Raw genomic sequence first — 20677 nt, 5'->3', positions numbered from 1 at the left:
CCCTCGGCCCGCGACGCCCGAGCTCCACCCGGAGCCCAGTGCTGCGGGAGAACGAGGCGGTGGCGGCGGCGGCGGCGGCGGCTTTCTCGGGGGCTTGTGATTCGCTCACTGGAGCCATTGACGGGAGAAGACGAGGCTTTCATGGTGGAATTTACCTCAGGCCAGATCGAGCGGCAGGAATAAAAGAGAGAGGAGCGCACCCGGGCGGGCTGGAAAGGGCAGCCTCCCGGCACCTTCCCTTCCCCCGCGGTCTCGGGCAGCTCCGGGCCCTGCCTGCCCACCCCTTCTTTCCCCCACTTCCCACCGCCCTCCGGCCCTCCGGCGGGGCCCTGCCGGACCCTCGAAGGATTGTTTCGCGAAGGCGTGAAGGCTGTGCTGTGGGTTTTGTCCGCGGGGGCGGGCACCTTTTTCGAGCCAGTCGAGGAAGATTTGCTGTTCTCGAGATCGAAGTGAAGAAAGCACCGAAGCGAAACTTAAAAAGGAATCCTGCCCTCCCGGAGCCACGGGCGATGCGACTCGGGCCGCCCGGCACCGCCGCCGCCCGCCTGGTTTCGTCCTTCCCGGCAGCGGGGAACTTGTTCTGATCCTCGCGCCCCCAGCCCCCATCGAATCCCCGCTCTTCACCCCGGATATGTTTTCTCCCAGACCTGGATATTTTTTTGATATCGTGAAACTACGAGGGAAATAACTGCGGGCTTTCTTTTCGTCTCCCTGCTTCTCCCTACGGATATGTCTTCAGTTTGGGGGGCTGAGGCACCCCGTCGTAAGGGAATGAACCGCCCCAGTCGCGAGGGAGAGAAATGAAGGGAATTTCTGCAGCGGAATGAAAGCTCTGTAGCTAGGTCCTCTCATCTGCCATTTGTCCTTTCAAACTGCATTGTAATACGGAGCGGATAAGTCAGGCGAGACAGAAGACAAGCCTCGCGACCGTAGTTCTCCGCCCGTGTTTACTTTCCATATTTCTTTTCTCTGCTTTCCTGCTTGGCTGGCCCAGGGATGACTTCCTCGCTGCGGCGGCCCTGGCGGGTGCCCTCACTGCTATGGACTGCCCTGCTGGTCAGCTCGGCGGCCGGTGAGTAGCCCTGGGTGGCGCGTCCGGGCCACTGCCCCTGCGGGTGGCGAGGGAGAGAGCCCGCAGAGGCCTGGGCCTGCGCTCGCCCGTCGCGCTGCGTCCGCCCGTCTCTGTGGACGGATCAGTAGTCGGGTACCTACCTGCGCGCCTTTCCAGTTCCTTCCAGAGAAATAACCTTTCTTGTTTTTGTGTAGTTTTGCAACCCCCCTCCCATATTCCCCACCCGCCACGTTCCCCACGCTGGGGGAAAACATAATGGGTGTGGTATCTTGACATTTTTAGCTGTGAGGTAATGCAAGGATTAAAAAGAATATTTTAATACCAGTGAACAGTGGCTATTAAGAGATCTTTGGAAACAGAGCTGTAGGTTTTCTTTTTTAATATGAAGAAGGGGATTTGGCTTATAGTAAAAAGAATATCAACTACAGAACACACACTTGAACCTTAGTGATAGATTTAGATCACTCTTTGGGAATCCGGGCTACTTTTATTATTCAAAAATGTTGCCTAATAAACCGAATAGATAGATGTTGAGGAAGTCAGAACTGTGAAATTCTTAATTATATTACACTATATAATACTGTTAATTATAATCAGTATTATTTTGTTCCAAAGTACTTTTGTAATTTTATCCATCTTTTCAATTAGGACACTCTTAATTTATATGTTTTTGGAATTACTATTGGGCTTCAAAGTATTTTTGGTAACTTTTCGTTTAGTCATCTGGCATGTATTGGCCTTCCTGTCATTGAGACAACTTTGACCTCACATCAGACTTCTAGGAGGTTTGAGTCCTGAAAGTTCTTTGACATTTTACTGAAGCTTAAAAGGAAATTGTAGTCATCTTTTCCTCAGGATGCTTTCTTTTTAGTTCTCAAGACAACTTAGAAAAAAACCTTATTCACGTTTTTCAAGTAGTCTTTTTGTGATAAGCTTATAGAAATTTTCAGGAGTGAGTTATAACATAGAATTCTTAAATTTGGTTTAGGATGGCAAGTAGATAATGCATTTAAAAATGAGTAACAGGTAAAATAACAGCTTTCCAGTTACATTTTTATTTTTATAGTGTGTACTTTTCACAGTCAATAAATTTCTCATGTGCTATGTTAGACACAGGAATTGCTTGCTTATTTCCATTTTAAAAGTCTGCATTGGGAAAATACTGAAAGTTTTGAAGTTTCCTTTTCTGCTTTTGATTATTGATTGATGTCTAGTATGTTTATGATAAATCTATATCATTGTGTTAAAATAATTTGAACTTATGAATTGATTGTATTTTGAAATGTATTTTAGATTCTTAATCATCACAATTCCTTTTGGGGTAAAAATGAATAATTTTTCTCTAGAGTTCTTTATATTGTGTTAGCTTTTTTAAATTCTTTAGCCCTAAGTCATGTGGTTCCTGTAAAATACAAAGAGAGTAGAAGGCCTTAAGCTTAAGCAGTTATTCTAAGAGCAGAAATCTAAGAACATAGACTTTTCAATGTTACTTATTATTATTGACCTTTTTAAAATGTAGATTCTCATTCAGAGTTGACAGATTATTTTGTGATCAGAATTTGCAAAAGTAAGAGAAAGAACATTGACTTAAAAACAAACTTAATTTATATTTGGTAAATAAAATAGAATGATGTCCCTAAAGAGGGTTAATTAGAAGAATTATACTTAAAAGTGGTTTTAGTCTTTTTTTTTCTTTAGTGTTGCATAGTACCAGATGCCAAAATTTGTGAATCTGGATTTCAGAGCTATAACAATAATGGCTAATGTTTATTGAGTGCTTGCTATGTGCCAGCAACTATTCTAATAACTTTACATGAATTTTCTCATTTGGTCCTCAGGATAGTACTATACTATACTCTAGGTTTAATTAAGCTCCTTTTACAGAGAGGGCAAGTAAAGTACAGAGAATTTAAATAACTCATCACACATTGAATAAATTGTGGAGCCAGGATTAGAGCCCACACCCCTACATACCGCATTAATGATAACAACCTCTCATTCTAATAGGGAACAAAAGAGAGTTGTGCCTTCACCAAATCATCCTTTGGAAAGAAGCAGGGACACTTGACAGGATCTTGGTATAGCAGTAGTTATGCAGATTTGGTTCTAAACGTGTAAACTTTGCTTTGCCTGATACTGGTGTGACTAGTGGCAGTTTCGGTAAGTGCAAGGTGACCAGAGAAGAGCTGTGTGAATTTGGGATACATTGATGCAGTGATGTAACCAGACAGGTGCAAATAATGCTGCTGAACAGAAAAAATATACTGAAAGACTGACTGATACCACATCTGTCTTTGGGGTCATGGATAAATCCTCTATTTTTTTAAATCCCTCTTTCCCATTTTATCTAGTTCCTGGATTCCTAAATTCTAAGAAGTGTTGGTATGCAAAAAATTATAATTTATAAGGTATACCATGTGCTTGTTTGGTTTATAAATGAATTTTTTATTTTAATTAAGTGTACAACACAATGCAATACTTATTTGTGTAAAAAAAAAGTTGCCAAGCTTTATTTAGGTTGTAATGGTTACAGATAACATACCTAATCCTATATAGCCCCCTGAGCAGGCTCAGCTTTCCTTTCTGTCCAGTCTTCTTGTCCTCCCCCTTCTTGTCCTTCTTGGTATCTTTGGTGGCCTGGGAGGTCAAGGAGCTCATGGCATTTCGAATGGCTTTATTGTTGGGATCCACACCTGAAGATTCTCCGGGACACACTCAAAGAACTCTGTCCTGCATTACATCAAAATCCTCTTCCTTGGTTGGCTCAGATGTCTCCGTGGTTGAACTGGCGTCAATGGCAGCTGATTCTTCCTGCATTTGAAATAATTCACTTGGCTAGATTTCAATTTTACATATATTTCTTTAGGTACACACACACATTGTCTAAAGCAGGATTCACCTATTTAGTTCATGTTTTCAAACAGTTAATGAATATTGTTGAGGAACTGGAAATTTAGTAACTTTGTTTTAGTATTTCTCAAGATCTCATACTGTAGCAGGATCATCTGTGGTTCTTGATAAAGTGCTATTTCTGGTCCCTGTAGTCTAGGTGTAGAGAATGGGTCCCTTTGGGACTTGTATATGGGTGAGTGTTTGTGTGTGTATACACATCCATAAATACATATATTTTAAACTTAGAACCCAAAAGATTCTCTCACTGAGGCAAGTTTGAGAACCACTGATTTATCTAATCAGTCTTGATTGGATTTCTTAAATAATTGTGATTCAGTCAGCTTGTGCTCCATATTAACTAGCAGCCACCAAATCAAACTATTACCATATTACCAAACATATTACCAAATCATACAACAGTAAGCAGTTATTCTGCTCCACTTGTCTCATTCTGGGGCCCATGCTGGAGGGAAAGGTAGTATCTGGTGGAAGATTATGTTATCTCTTGCCAATGGCAGAAGTACAGAGGACAAGCCCAATTCCACCAGCCATTTTCAGACTCTACTCCTCTAACATCCCATTGGCCAAACCCAAAGGCTAGAGGTAGTGAAGTACACTTTGCCTATAATGAGGCTATAGTAAATACAGATATATAATGCCATTGCCAGGGAATGAAGAATTGGAGCCTTCAATCTACCACATATGGTCAGGAAGAGAGTCCAGGAGTGGAAACTTCTCTTACCATTTGAAAAGCTAAACTTTTAAACAGGACTTTACATGAAAACTATGCCAACTTTGGTCTCTGTAAAAGCCATACTGGTATGTGCATTGATGTGATAGTAGTGATATTGGTGTTGGTCAGTGTATAGAATATGAGAGAGATAGTTGTTCCACACAAGGACAACAGCTTTCCTTTATTAAAGGTGAACTTACGTAACAGTGAAAAAGAATAAATTGAATATTGATCTCTGATGGGATCTCTAAAAGGTGCAGATTGAAGTCAGTGTAAATCTGTTAATTTTGTTACTGGCCATATTGCTCATTTTAGCACTTACTCATATACCCTTGCTGTTGAGTATCAGTTTTGTGTTTTTGCCTGGTTCTCTCAACTGATAATAGCTTCATATCTTAAAATGTTTTATAATCTACCACATTGCTATGCACATAGAAGATGTTTAAGAAATAAAAAAGGATGGGAGTGAGGAATTACTCTAAGATTGCTCAGTAATGTGTTAGTTATTTATTCTTTGTCCTAGTTTCTTCAACTATAAAGTAATTTTTAAGTGGTGTAGTAGGAAAACTACTTTCTTGAGTTAATGAGACTTGGATTATAAGTGATTTGGGGCAAAAAGATTACTTAATATAGTTTTCTCAGTTGTAGTATTATGGAATTGGAATAGATTGTTTGAAATGAAGATTCCTGGGCACCACCCATGACCTACTTGATCCGAATAGCTGGATAGTGACTTTGGGAATCTGCATTTTAAACAAACATCCCCCGTCCCCTCTACCCCACCACCACCCAGTAAATTTTATGTACCGTAAAGTTTGAGAACTACTGGATCTAAAACTTCTTTTAATTCTCAGGTTTTACTTTTTTTTTTCACTTTTTGTGCTAATTATAACCTATTCTGGATCTTTTGTGCAGTCAACATTGGTACCAAACATTTTTTACTTTATACCTCAAGTAATTACCCATAACTTTTTTCTTTCTCAAAATCTGTACAATTTTTTTTTCTTGCCTATTCTTGGTCTTAAAGGTGATATGTTAGTTAAAAGTGTTTTGCTCACCCAGTATTCTATATGTTCATTTAACTCATACTTTTATTTTGGCCATTTTATTTTTCTTTTCCTTCTGCCAAAAAAAAATTACTTGTTAGAAGAAAGAAGTGGTTTTACTTTCAGTATATTTGAATGAGAATTGTTGATGAAGTACAGATAAGAGAGTTAGTGCAAAACTAAATTAGAGTAGGTAACATTGTTTTGGTTTTAGTTGCAAATATTTCATGGAGCCCTCCAGGTGTGTAAATTGCATATACTTTATTTCTGTCCACCAAAGATGAATTGTATCCTAATTTGGTTGCTGTCTGCTGGGAAACATTAAATGTGAGTGCTGTGATATCTAAGAATTCATGAGTTTTGACCATCTTGCATAGCACTTACACATGTTGAAGAGTTTGTCATATTACCAAACTGTTTCCCTTTGTAGTTAAAGGTCTAGTCATTGAATCCTTTCCAGAATCAATGAAGATCACTGTGGTAGAATTTTGAGTGCTATAGACTTTATTTTGTTTTGTTTAAAAATTTTTTTTTGGCTATAGGATGGATATGACAGCTAAGACTACAGGATTACAAGAATACATATATAATTTATGTATAGTCTATGTAAGGTTAGAAATAAGCTTATAAATAAATAATGCACTGCCTTATCAGAACTATTAGAACATGGCATTTATTGACTGCTCTTAATTGCACTTAGTACAGTAAGTGTTTGACCACACCCAGTTTCTATTCCAGTTTTCACTCATGGGTGGAGCCAGAAGGGTAGGGAGACATTAGTAGGGTAGATAACATATGGGAGGAGAACTAAAATGTCCAGTCAACAAACATCTATTAATGCTTCCTTTGTATAAGGAATGTACTTTTTTTTTGGAATGTACTTTTTTTATTTTATTTTATTTTATTGAAGGGTAGTTGACAACAGCATTGCATTACATTAGTTTCAGGTGTACAACACAGTGATTCAACATTTATATACATGATAATTCTAGGTACCAGGTATCACCATACCAAGTTGTTACAATATTTTGACTATATTCCTTATGCTATACATTACATCCCGGTTACTTATTTATTTTACAATTGGAAGTGTGTTTATATATATATATATATATATATATTTTTTTTTTTTTGTGAGGGCATCTCTCATATTTATTGATCAAATAGTTGTTAACCACAATAAATTTCTGTATAGGGGGGTCAATACTCAATGCACAATCATTAATCCACCCCAAGCCTAATTTTCGTCAGTCTCCAATCTTCTGATGCATAACGAACAAATTCTTACATGGAGTACAAATTCTTACATAGTGAATAAGTTACATGGTGAACAGTGCAAGGGCAGTCATCACAGAAACTTTCGGCTTTGTTCATGCATTATGAACTATACACAGTCAGTTCAAATATGAATATTCATTTGATTTTTAAACTTGATTTATATGTGGATACCACATTTCTCTATTATTATTATTTTTAATAAAATGCTGAAGTGGTAGGTAGATACAAGATAAAGGTAGAAAACAGAGTTTAGTGTTGTAAGAGAGCAAATGTAGATGATCAGGTGTGTGCCTGTAGACTATGTGTTAATCCGAGCTAGATGAGGGCAATAAACATCCATGTATGCCAAAGATTTCTCTCAGAACATGAGGGGGGAGGTTCTAAGCCTCACCTCTGCTGCTCCCCATTTTCTCACCAGATGGCCCCCTGCGACTGTGCCTGTCTTAGGTTGTTCCTCCCTTGAGGAATCTTACCCGTCTCTGGCTAACCAGTCATCTGGAATGTACTTTTTTTTAAATGTTGGTGAATACCAAGAAAAATAAAAAGGGGCTGCCCCTTCTCCCCAGTGGACTCATGCCATAGCGTATATCACTTTATGAAGAGAATTAGATTTTACGGTGTTTGAGACAGGTAGGTATTTTACAAACCGTGACCATTGTGTTATTTCTCCTCTCTGCACATCTTTTAGGCTGAGAAATTCCTGTAGATATTCTGCAACACGGGAAAAGAGATGATGTTCTTGTGTGTCTTCTAGCTGATTTCCACCGCCTTTTATATCCTCTCTTCTTGAAAGAGCAGTGAACACTTCTTGATTTCCATATCCTTGATTCTTTACCGCCCTCCCCCACTCCTTGCCTCATCATGCGTATTAGCTCAGCAGTGACTTCCTAATTATGAAATCCAGTCACTTTTCAGTCTTGATCCCTGACCTTTTACTGAATTTGACAGTTTTGGTCACCTCTTTCTTAAAATTCTCCTAGTGACTCTGTATTTCCCTGGTTCTGTATCTTCTTCATCCTCTCTTCCCTGAAATGTTTTTTTTATCTCCCTTAGATTGTCTTGAGTACACTTTTCTCTTATTGCTACTCCTCTCCCAGGCTTAAATTATTCCTGAAAGTTGATTTCTAAGTGTCAGTCCGGGAAAGGAAATCCCGGGACAAAATACCCCTAAAAACCAAAATCAGTCAAAGGGAGAAATAAAGTTAAAGACCCGTTTATTGCTTACAAACTGCAGTCCCAGGCTGTCTTTCTTCTCTCACTCAAGCAGCAACCACACCAGCCCTCCCCCTCTGTACCTCTCAGGTACAGATAAGCCCTCTATTGCCCAGGTAATCACCCATTGATATGGAGATGACTTCTCCACCCCTGAGGAAAGATGCAAATGCACTAAAGCTATACTTCTTTCCACCTTTGAATGCCTATTGATATGCAGATATACTAAAGCCAGGTGAGATATTCTGGAAATGTTTCAATTTTACCCACAATCCACCCTTCCAGAAATCTCGCCTTACAATTTACTCGATCCCCCTCTTCCGACCAATCTAGTAACATGCAATAGCAACAGCAATAAAATCTTGATAATCTTCAAACCAGAGGATTCAGCCTATGCAGATGAAGTAAATGTACTTTTACAGCACAATCTCTCACTAAGCACAAAATACGTTTCTACACTTGTTTACTCATTCTTAACAATCATGTTAGATTGCTCACAAAACTTTTACCAAACATTAGACAAAATCACGCCTCTCTTTAAACATTATTTTCTTGACAACAGCAACACAATCATAATTCTCAAGCCAGAGGATTCAGCTAGGTTCAAAGTCCCATGCAGATTAAGTCCAAAGCTCATCCATTCCAGCCATCACGCGGCAGCTGCAGCCAGGGGGCGCATCCAGGACACAAAGGGCCAGCTTCCAGGCCTTTTCCCCAAGGTGCCAGAAGAGCCAGCCATCGCTGATCCATGTGTTGAAATGTCCAGGGCCACGTCCATTTTACTCCTAATTGCACCCATCCTTGCAACACATGTCCAATAAAGTGGGTACCTCGATCGTTCTCAGTCACTGGCAACCGACCATAGGCTGCAGAGAGACGCTCTAGGCCCCTCTTGGTGGTTTGCTGATCTGCACAACATGCATGGCACTCCTTCAGGGCTTGGCTGACTTCTTCAAAGGTGAAAGGCAAGCCACACCGATGGGCCCACATTGTCTTTTGAGGTGTCTGTGCCAGGCCACTCCATGGCCTTTGGGTCCAGTCTCCCACCCACCCCGCAATGGGATAGGAGGTCATTACCTTGGTTGGAGCTGTTCCAGCGATGGGCTCTGTAACCAGCAAGGCGTGGTACACAGCAGCCAGTTGCTTCTCTATCAAGGTGACCCAGACCTCTGCTCCTTTCCATGGTTGTGGCCAGGCTCTGGCTGGCAGCAAGAGCAGCAGCAGTGGCAGAAGCAGTACCCTTAGGCTTGGGCCACGGGCCAGGGTCGGCGTGGCCAGCAGTGGTGGTGGCGCCTCCACGACCACACGAGTGTAGACACATGTCCCTTGGCGCAAGCGCCTCTTCTCCCATCATTTCTAGGGGTGGCCCTCCCAAAGGTTGCCCCCATTATGACAGATTTCGGGCTCACAGGAATCCTGCCAATACTAGGCCAATTGTCTGTCCGGGGAAAGGAAATCCCAGGGCAAAATACCCCTAAAAACCAAAATCAGTCAAAGGGACATAAAGTTTAAAACCTGTTTATTGCTCACAAACTGCAGTCCCAAGCTGCTCCAGCAGCAACACCGACCCTCCCCCTCACCTCTCAGGTACTGATCAGCCCTCTGTTACCCAGGTAATCACCCATTGATATGGAGATGAACTTCTCCACCCCTGAGGAAAGATGCAAATGCACTAAAGCCATCCACCTCTGAATGCCTATTGATATGCAGATATACTAAAGCCAGGCGAGATATTCTGGAAATGTTTCAATTTTATCCACACTAAGTCAAAAAGGCAACCAGAAATAGAATCTAGAAAGATTTGAATTTTTTCCTAGTGGTACCTTTAGCTCTTTACTTTGGGAAAATCAGTTCTTTTAGTCTCAATATCCTCATTTGTAAAGTTGGTCTCCATGACACTTAGAGTACTTATAGCACTTCTACAGATGGTATGAGAAAAGCCATTGGTATACTTAGGTACTAGTAAGTGTATAGTTCTTTGAATGATATATTTGGTTATTACTGAATATATAGTACTTTGAATTTAGCTTAAGTTCTAACTTAAAAACTGGGGAAAACTGTGGGATATGGTGAAATTTTAAAAGCACTACTTTGAAAGAAATGTACAAATACATTTTATATATTGATTATTTTGGTTGAATTAGGACCACAAAAGTGTTGTGAAGAAAGATTCTTTAGGGATGTGCTTTAATGAAAATATAAGAATATAACTAAAAATACTGTACTAACCAAACAATAAAATACCTAGGAATAAATTTAACCAAGGAAAAGCTTCTGTACAGAAAAGGATACCATCAGCAGAGCAAAAAGGCAACCTACAGTATGGGAGAATATATTCATAAAAGATTTATCTGATAAAGGGTTAACATCCAAAATATATAAAGAACTCATACATCTCAACACCAAAAAACAAATAACCCGATTAAAAAATGAGCAGAGGACTTGAACAGACATTTCTCCCAAAGAAGAAATACAGATGACCAATAGGCACATGAAAAGATGCTCTGTATCCTAATCAGCAGGGAAATGCAAATAAAAACCAGTGAGATATCACGTCACACCAGTTAGAATGGCCACTATTCAACAGACAAGAAATAACTGTCAGCGAGGATGTAGAGAAAAGGGAACCTTCCTACGCTGTTGGTGGGAATGTCAGTTGGTGCAGCCACGGTGTAAAGCAGTATGGAAGTTCTTCAAAAAACGAAAGATAGAAATACCATTCCACCGAGTAAGTCCACTTCCAAAAATTTACCTGAGAAGACAAAATCCCTGATTTGAAAAGATATATGGACCCCAATGTTTATTGCTACATTATTTACAAGAGCCAAGATATGGAAGCAACTTAGGTGTCCATCAGTAGATGTATAGATAAAGAAGATATAGTACATACACACAGTGGAATACTACTCAGCCATAAAAAAGAACTCCCATTTACAGCAACATGGATGGATCTAGAAGGTATTATGCTCAGTGAAATAAGCCAGGTGGAAAATACCATATGATTTCACTTATTTGTGGAATATAAAAATGCAATACAGAATGAACAAAACAACAGTAGACTCATAGACACTAAAAAGTGACTAGTGGTAACCATGGGGGAAGGGTTGGGGTGGCTAAGTGTGGAGGATGAAGGGGATAAAGGGGCACAAAACTTCTCAATATAAGTTGGTCACAAGGATAGAAGTACAGCATGGAGAATATAGTCAGTGATTCTGTAACATCTTTCTATGTTGACAGGTAGTACAGATTAGTGGGGGTAAGGATTTAGTAATATGGGTAATTGTTGAACTACTGTTTTACATTTGAAACCAACATAAGATTGTATACCAATGATAAATTTTAAAAAATTAGCATTGTTAACAACAAAGTGAACAGAAAAAAAAATTTAACCAAGGAAGCAAAACACTTGTAGACTAAAAATTACAAAATATTGCTAAAAGAAATTAAAGGGGACCCAAATAATAAGTTTGATGGACTCTGTTCTTTGTGTTTATTGTTAAGGAAAATGATGGAGGGATATATATTTGATACATTTAAGACATTCTTAAAACATCTCCCATAACTCTGTGGAGATTTTATGAAGGTCTTTGAAAAGTACTGGGTTTTTTGGTGTTGGGCAGTAGTTAACAAAGCATGATACCTGGATTAGAAGCATCAGTACACTTTGGAATTTGTTAGAAATGCAAATTACTGGGCCTCATTCTAGGACTTCAAGTCAAAATCTCTGGGACTGAGACCAAGCAGTATGTGTTTTAAAAAGTTCTCTACATGATTCTAATGTACCTTAAACTTTGAGAACCATTGATATATACAGTTCATTTAGAGGTTCAATTCTTAGTTAGAAGTTTATATCAGAATTAATAATTGGGGATCCTTTTTCAACATAGATGTGCCTGGCCTGGCTCCCAAACCTAAGGAACAAAGTGAATCATTAGAACTTAAGGGGTGGGACATGTGAATATTAAAAGGCCCCCCAGTTGATCCTCATAGGTAACTCTTGTTAGAACTACTGGTTTAGTCCTTGTGAAGTATGCTAATATAGTCTATTTTGGGAATTTTGGAATGGTTCAGTAAATAATTTGAGCACTCTATTTGAATGGTGTGACTTACCTTTTATTTAGTTATTTATTTATTTTCGTATCATTAATCTACAATTACATGAGGAACACTATGTTTACTAGACTCCCCCCATCACCAAGTCCCCCCCACATACCCCCTTACAGTCACTGTTCATCAGCGTAGTAAGATGCTGTAGAATCACTACTTGTCTTCTCTGTGTTGTTCAGCCCTTCCCGTGCCCCTCCCCCACATTACGTCTGCTAATAGTAATGCCTCCTTTCTTTTTTCCCTCCCTTCCCACCCCTCCTCCCCAGTCCCTTTCCCTTTGGTAACTGTTAGTCCATTTTTGGGTTCTGTGAGTCTGCTGCTGTTTTGTTCCTTCAGTTTTTTCTGTTCTTATACTCCACAGATGAGTGAAATCATTTGGTACTTGTCTTTCTCCTCCTGGCTTATTCACTGAGCATAATACCCTCTAGCTCCATCCATGCTGTTGCAAATGCTAGGATTTGTTTTCTTCTTATGGCTGAATAATATTCCATTGTGTATACGTACCATGTCTCCTTTATCCATTCATCTATTGATGGACACTTAGGTTGCTTCCATTTCTTGGCTATTGTAAACAGTGCTGCGATATAAACATAGGGGTGCATATGTCTTTTTCAAACTGGGCTGCTGCATTCTTAGGGCAAATTCCTAGGAGTGGAATTCCTGGGTCAAAGGGTGACTTACCTTTTTTTATATAAATACTTTTATGCATGTATCCCTTGTGTGTTTTGGTTTATTTGTGAGTTATAACAAATGTACCAAAATAATACAAGATGTTAATAATAGAGGAAACTGGGTAAAGGTATTCAGGAAACCCCTCTGTACTATCTTTGCCAATTTTTATTCAGTATGGCAGTGTTTATTAAGAAAAAAACCAAGACAAACTAAACATCTTCCAATAGGAATTAAATAAGTATTATTAGTATTTTCTATTTATTTTTCAAATAAAAACAAAACTTTCTCTGAAATTTTGGCCTGCAGTGTCTACTACAGTTATATAGCTTTGTTAATAGATTATTTTTATGTGTAAAAGTAAAGACTGAAGACAGATCAATAAGGTTAGCAAAAGTCAACTATTTCCTCATTTAAATGAAAGAACAGGAGGGTTTGGATTATTGGTCAACATATGAAGAGTCACTGAGTATATATTCAACAAATCTTAAAACATATTCAAATCCTTCCCCCGATATGCTGTTGTGGTTCCAATAACACACCATAAAAAAGCAGGTTTCAAAGTTATACAGATATATATGTATATACGTATGTATGTGTAAATACATGCACATATATGTGTATATGCAAATTATAGTATCACATAATATGTGCATAGAAAAGGGCTTAAAGAAAATCAAGGTATTAAGGGTCTTTATATCTAGGTGAGGAGGACTGAATTTTTAAATTTTCCTTTATTATATTTTTTATGAAGAAGCACATACATTTTTTCATAAGCTTTTATTGTGCTTTTAACTTTGCAAAGAAATAAAAGTTCAGATTTTCAAATGTTTTAGAAGAGGTTAGATTAAGATATTTTATATAATTCAACAGTGGCTACAGTTAGTAAATCTATATATGGGAGGAGTAAGCGAGGAGACATATGAATATTTCATGAGCCTTTAATATATCTAACAAGTGCCTTACACATTTACTGTGCTGTCTCATTATTTTCTAAAGAGACCGATCAGTACTATTATTTTTCCTTATTTTACAGATGAGTAAACAGTAAGTAGGGGACCTGGGATTCAAGCTCAGGCCACTATATAACACCAAAGCAAAGCATTAATGAAATATAGACATAATGAAGATATGAAGACTTGGACTATTTTAGACATCTGAAAATATTACTGGTATTTTAATCATTCAGAAATAATTGCCCAGGCTGAATCACATTTTAGTTATGGTCTCTTATTTTGTTGTAAATGACAAAAGATGTTTTAGGTGTTTCTGTGTGTGTAGCATTCAAATGTTGATGGTTGATAAAAGTTTCATTGGAGATTCAAAGCTTCAGTTTGGGAAAGGAGCACCAGTTAACTTAGAGGAGAAGAGTGATGATGACATATTTAGTTGAGGATAAGTTTTTAATGTTTCCATCTGTTGTTAGTGATTAGAACCCCTAGGGGCCAGTGTGCAGAGTAACTTTTTATATTTAGTTACTACACAAAGGGCCATATTGTGGTGACAAGACAGGCAAGATTACAAACAGTCAAATGATAATCAAAAGATGACTTTATTCATGTTACCTACTGAAACAAAGTGTTTTGTGGAAGATAATTTTTTTCCCACAAAAGGTATTTTTTTTTTAATTAGGTATTTTTTTCCTTTGCTAAACCAGTGTGTTAACCTGATGAAATGTTATGAAGAAAATTAATCTATAAATTCAGTTTAGCCCTCAGCACCAACTTGTTCCATTTATAGAGCTCTTCTCCAGGAATCACTATTTTGTCTGTTTACTTAGGTTTATGAGGAATTCAGTTTTACTTATTCTTGCTGCTAAATCCCTCTTTTAAGAGCAAGACAGTAGTTTTAAATTGTATTAAGTCAGCTTAGATTTGTAAACTAAGCAGCTAATAAGCTTTGTATTTCACATCATACTGTTAATAAATAATAAACTCTAACTGAAAATAGATTAAATTCTAGTTATTTGCAATTAAAAGCTAGTGTGTAAGGCATGGTTTTTGGAAGTATATGAATTGGATAGGCTAGGTTATTCTAAAATAGCACTGGTTATTTTTCACTCACACTATATGTCCTATTGAAGACTGGCACTCTGCTCATCATTCACTGATCATTGTTGATGGAGCATCACCATCTTGAATGGTTGCAGTGCCAGAAATAAAAGTATTAGATCTTTCGTGGCAATTATATGCTCTGCCTGAAAGAGATTCACATCACTTCCACTTACAACTCACTATTCAATCTCATGGTCTTCCTCAACTTCTAGAAAATGTCATATTTTCAAGTATCTAGAAAATGAATTTGGGAAACAGGACAAATGAAGACTGTAGGAAGTAATAAGATAAATTTGTGTTGGCTTTGTAATTTAAGACTTGTTTTTGCTTTTAGACTTTCTTTTAAAAATCTTTTTTTAGAATACTAAAGTTGTAATACATGCTCATTTAAAAAAGAGGTTTTAAAAGGATAATGAAATATAGAAAGTTAAAAAAAAAACAACCCATACTCCCTTCACTTTTTCTCTAACCCCATGCCCTAGATGTAGCCACTGCTAACAGTTTGTATATAATCTTTCATACTTTTTGTATGCACTAATATCTGTAATAATTGGATGTAAATAAAGTTCTGTGTACAATTAGAGTTTATTTTTTAAACAAAGGTGGAATTACTTTGTGTATACCATACAGATTTTTGTGATCATGCATGATCTAGAAATAAAATCACTTGGTCAAATTTGCATATTTAAAATTTTGATGCAAATTTCTAAATATCCCCCCAACAGTCTAGACTGTCCGTATTTCCTTTTCTATCAGTAGTGTATCAGAATTTACATTTCCTTAATACTTTTCCAAATACTTTTTATTTCTGCTAAAGGAAAAGCATTGTATTTTGTTTCAGTTTTCAGTGTTTGAATTATTAGTGAAACTGAGCGCTTCATAAGCTTATTGGTCAGTTGTATTTCTCTGAATTACCTGTACATGGATTAGTTTTTCTAATGATTTGTGTCTTTTTCTTACTGATTTGAAGGTGACATTTATATAACGTAAGTGATTTTATGCAATTAGGATGTTTCTCTTCTACTTTATGGGTTTTGTGTTACCTTAGAAAAGCCTTCACCCATCCATAATTACCAAAAACTCTATCTTATGGTAGATAAGTCTGTAGTTTTTTTTTTAATGTTTAGATAATCTAATCCACCTGAAACTATCCTTAGTGCTGTACATATTAACTCATAATAATAGCATGACATAGATACTGTTATTATCCCTATCTACAGATGAGGAATTTTAGGAACAGAGAAATAAGAAACTTGCCCAAGGCAACATAGCTAATAGAGGTAGAATATAGATGCAAGCAGCCCATGCTTTTAACTGCTGTGCTCTACTACTGCTTATATAGCCAAGTTATCTTTTAATCACTGAATTAAAAGTGTCTTATTTGAGTAGTGAAAAGTATTTAGGGGTAGTTAATGTAAAATGCATAAAATGTACTTCTGCTATTGTTTCATAATAGATTTTTTTGCTTGTTATGGTAAATAACTGACATATCAATTGCTTAAAATGTCTGAGCATTGGAACTGAGACATTTTTAGTTCTTGTTTAGAGCCTTACCTATTCCTTTAATTAAAAAATTTCTTAAGAACCTTGGTTGTTTGGGTTTTTAGCATATACAATTTGAGGGAATATTAAATAAGTAAATAAATGACTAATATTAATGGCTTAAAATGCCTGCACATGTATATTCATTTTAACAGATTCTGAACAAGTTTGAGTTAGAATCTATTCTCTGTAGTTGGTATATGGAAATAACATAGCATTGACTGGAATGCTTCTGTCATCCTAATTGTCCATTCTAGTGGTCATATTTGACAGGATGTGGTACAGATGTAGGAAAGAGTAATGGTAGCAAAAGGTGGAGGTGGAGAAAGTCTGAAGGAGGAGGGGTAAAAAGTAATTTACTGAATTTCCTTCTATATTGTTTGTCACTCTCTAGCCAAACTGTCCCAGCTTGATCTGGCCTTGTTGCCCTTGCCTTTGATCTCTGTGCTGTGTGTGGTGTAGGCCCCAAAGAAACATAACATTCTTAGATTGTGTAAGCTCTTGTGAATTAGGTATTTTTAAACAGTAGCTTTGGCACAGGAATGTTTTGGGGCTATCACTTAAAAAAAATTACATTTGAAAAGAGAACTCTGAACCATTAAATGACAGTATCAGAAGGAAGTTAATATAGTCAGGAGAGCTTAAATTACTATGGGTTGTGTTTATTATCCTGCCATTCAGGTGAGCTGATTCCTGAAGTCTTTTCAGCCCATTTTTCTTATTTAGGTCACTAATTAGAGTATTTGTTGTTTAGAAAGTGGCATCTAGTTAAGGTGTTTGGAGAGAGATTCCTGTGAGATTCAACTGAGTCATGTCCTTGGTAATTAACTTGAGAATTTGTGTTGGAGAAACAGTGAATTTCTGCAGCTAATAAGTATTTCATTATTGTTTAAAAGATTGTTATACATATAAATATAATATATGTATGTCTTTTATTAAATTAACATCTTTAGTATTTATTCATTAATATTAATTAAATATAAATTAATATCTTAAGTAATATAAGATTACTTGTGCTTGGTCAGTTCTGTTTCTAAGTTAGCATGTATTTCTTGAGTATGAATTCCCTAACAGTGTTAGTGTATGCTCAACTGCTGACTGGATTTAAAAAATCCAGATTTGAAGTGAGGCATACAGAATGCATATAGGCAGTAACAAAGATAGTAATAATTGGGCAGTGGATGTGACAATGCAGCTGAACAGGCAAGGAGTAGAGCTCACAATTTCCTTTAGGCAATAGGCCTGATTTAGAGGTATTCTTTAGGAGAGCCAGGTAGCTAAGGCATAGTGACCAAATGTGTGGTAAGCATGGTTGTGAACTGACACTAAGGAGCAGGGACAAAGACTGAGAGGCCTAGTCAAGTGGGTTAGACTACAAAAAAAGAGAAGGAGAAACTTCAGCATCCTGTCATTCCTACAGCCACTGAGTTTTAGATTGGATTGGCAGTCATCATGCTAAGCTCTTGAATGAGCTGGGGGTAGTGATGGATGCTGAGGTTATTTGGTGGGTATATATTCTGCCTTACTTAAGACTGGCTCAACTGCTGTACTCAGCTCTGAAGATTTGAGATTTGGTTGATGCCTTATCTTCCACTGTGGAGAAATGTATGAGGGGAGTACAGTGGTAAAGGACTTAGCAGTAAAAGTAGTAGTCCAGAACAGATAGATATATTTAAGAGCTCACTGATAGACTGTTTAGGGTTGCAGTTACCAGCCACATTCCTCTCACTACTTTTATTCTTGATAGTTGGAGTTTTGGGGATATCTAGCCACATCTACTTTGTGTGACCACAAAATTTAAATTAGGTAAGAGGAAACACTTGAAATGAAAAACAAATAAAAGAAGGCAAAGGATATCATAAAGAGGCATAGGAAAGGAAGCCCCATTTTAATTGATATATGATATATATTAAATGGTTCATCAAAAATGTCATACTTGAATTTTTTGGGTTTTATAGGTGTGGCAACATAGCAACAATATAGTTCCTTGATGTGTGTGCCTTACACTTTTCTTGAGCAAAGAATTTTTTTTATTGGTATCTTGTATGCTAAGGTTGGGAGCAAGATCAGTAAGTAACGTTTCCCCTAAAAATTAACATGTCACTAAATCCGACCACTTTTGATCTATAATTTAATTTAAGCAGACCACAGAAAATGATTCTCTGGTTCAGTGTTTTATGAATACATTTCTATAGAGAAAAGGGTAGTTTGAATTAAAAATGCTTCATATTGCCATCATTAGAGATTTTCTTTTGCACTGTTATTGGGGAAATTTGTCATTCAGCTCTTTCCTAATTGCATGTGAAAAATTGGCTATTTAAAAAAAAAAGGGTTAAATGTGAAGTAAATTATATGCTACAATGCACTTAATGTTGCCAAGTACACTTAATGAAGAAGGCGGGGAGGCCACTTAGCTGTTTTATTTTTCAAGATGAGGTTAGGTTAAGACAATATCTTACTATCTTGAGGACATGAACAGAGCATCTGGATTCCTGCCTCTACCTTCTTGTTGAGAAAACATCATGCATAAGTAAATACATAAATGCACAAGATAATTAGAGGTTATGATAAATGCCATAGGGTTTATTAGGAGGGTAATTGGAGAAGGCCATTTTAGTTAAGGTGGTCAATGGAGCTTTCCTTACAAGGTGACATCTGAAGAGTTAAAATGAGTCTGATATGTGAATAATTACAGAAAGGGCATTCCAGGTAAAGGAACAGAGTACAAAGCCTGGGAAGTGGGAAAGAGCTTGGTATTTTAAATGTTCAGAAAGAGAACTGATGTGGCCAGAGTATGGTGAGCTACCAGAGAGAGATGCATGACAAAGGATTAAGTAGGCAAGCAGAAGCCAAATCACAGAGGACCTTTTAGGTCATGGTAGAAAAATGAAAAATTTGACTTTCATTCTGATAAAATGGGATATGCTGTTGCAAGATTATAAGCAGGATAATTTCATGATCTAGTTTTCATTTGTCAAAGATCAATTTGGCTTGTAGTTGGAGAAGGATTAGAGAGGAGCTATAAGAGAAACGAGGAAGTCTGGTTAGGTAGTTGTAATAGTCAACATGAAAAGTGTGATGGCAGGTTGGATTTTTCCCTCAAGTACTGTCAGGTAACATTCTGGTATCATTATACACCTACTTCCATGGTTTGCTGCAAGGACTATTTCTTGGATTTAGAATGTATAGTTGATTAGTTTTAAAAACCTATTACCGTCAAATTTCATTTTAGAGATCTATGTTATTTGAAGTTTTCAGTAAGTACTCTACAAATATGTTATTAGTATTATTTGTTCTTTTTTATTTATTAGAAAAATGTAAACATGAAAAGTATTTTGCCTCATGTAATAATTCAAAGAATAGGGGTAGAGTCCATCTCCCTGGACTCCCTTTATGATGCAGAGTATAGACTACAAGAAAAATTTCTGGTCATATGGTCCTTTGTAGATGAAGACTTTCCTGTTTGTCCTGGTCTTAAAGGGCTTATTTTTGCAGTGTTTGAAGACTTGGGTCATATCTCATTTGCATTTAAAGCATGTAATCTTAGTCTTTTTTTTTGCCCCCCATATAGGCACATATTCAGTGTATTATTTTGAGATTTTTGTTGTTTTTTTGTTGATAGTCTTCTTTCCTCCCACATCACAAGGGAGTGCTCATTCATAATATTCCTAGTAGTTTTTTGTCAGTGCAATTTTTTCCCATCCTTAATTACTTTCAAATAATATTGGAGTAGTTTTGAAAAAACTAGTTTTCATACTTGGGCTCTAGAAAAAGTGGCATGACTACAGACTCCAATGTCTTATCAAAAATAAAAAACAAAAAAACCCTTCTAACTAGACCTTAAATTATGAGCAGTAAGAGTTTGACCAGTAAAGGTTTCTCATAGCAGCGGGAAAGGTCTACAAGGCAATGGAATAATGGGGCAGAATTAGGGTGGAATTTGAGTGAAATAAAGATTTTTATGACTACCTGCTAGAAGACCCAACATAGCTGATTCTATAGTTTCCGAATCTGATACTTCAGGAGCAGTTCAGTTTTATCTTAACTATTCACAAGAGATGTAACTTTAGTT

General features: G+C 37.3%; 1 protein-coding gene across 2 annotated transcripts in view; it reads left to right on the top strand.

The window, feature by feature from the left end:
- Window positions 1-426: 426 nt before the first annotated feature.
- BMPR2 (bone morphogenetic protein receptor type 2) overlaps window positions 427-20677 on the top strand; it is a 217323-nt gene continuing 197072 nt past the window's right edge. For both annotated transcript variants that reach the window (XM_036928171.2, XM_036928169.2), the window contains exon 1: window positions 427-1072. In XM_036928171.2, coding sequence (XP_036784066.1) covers window positions 997-1072 — 76 coding nt within the window. In that variant the 5' untranslated portion in view covers window positions 427-996. The remainder of the gene's footprint in view (window positions 1073-20677) is intronic.

This window comes from Manis pentadactyla, chromosome 6, assembly GCF_030020395.1.
Source record: "Manis pentadactyla isolate mManPen7 chromosome 6, mManPen7.hap1, whole genome shotgun sequence".
In the NCBI taxonomy this organism is placed as follows: domain Eukaryota; kingdom Metazoa; phylum Chordata; class Mammalia; order Pholidota; family Manidae; genus Manis; species Manis pentadactyla.
The sequence above is the reverse complement of the archived record's forward strand: the minus strand, read 5'-3'. Positions and strand labels throughout refer to the sequence as shown.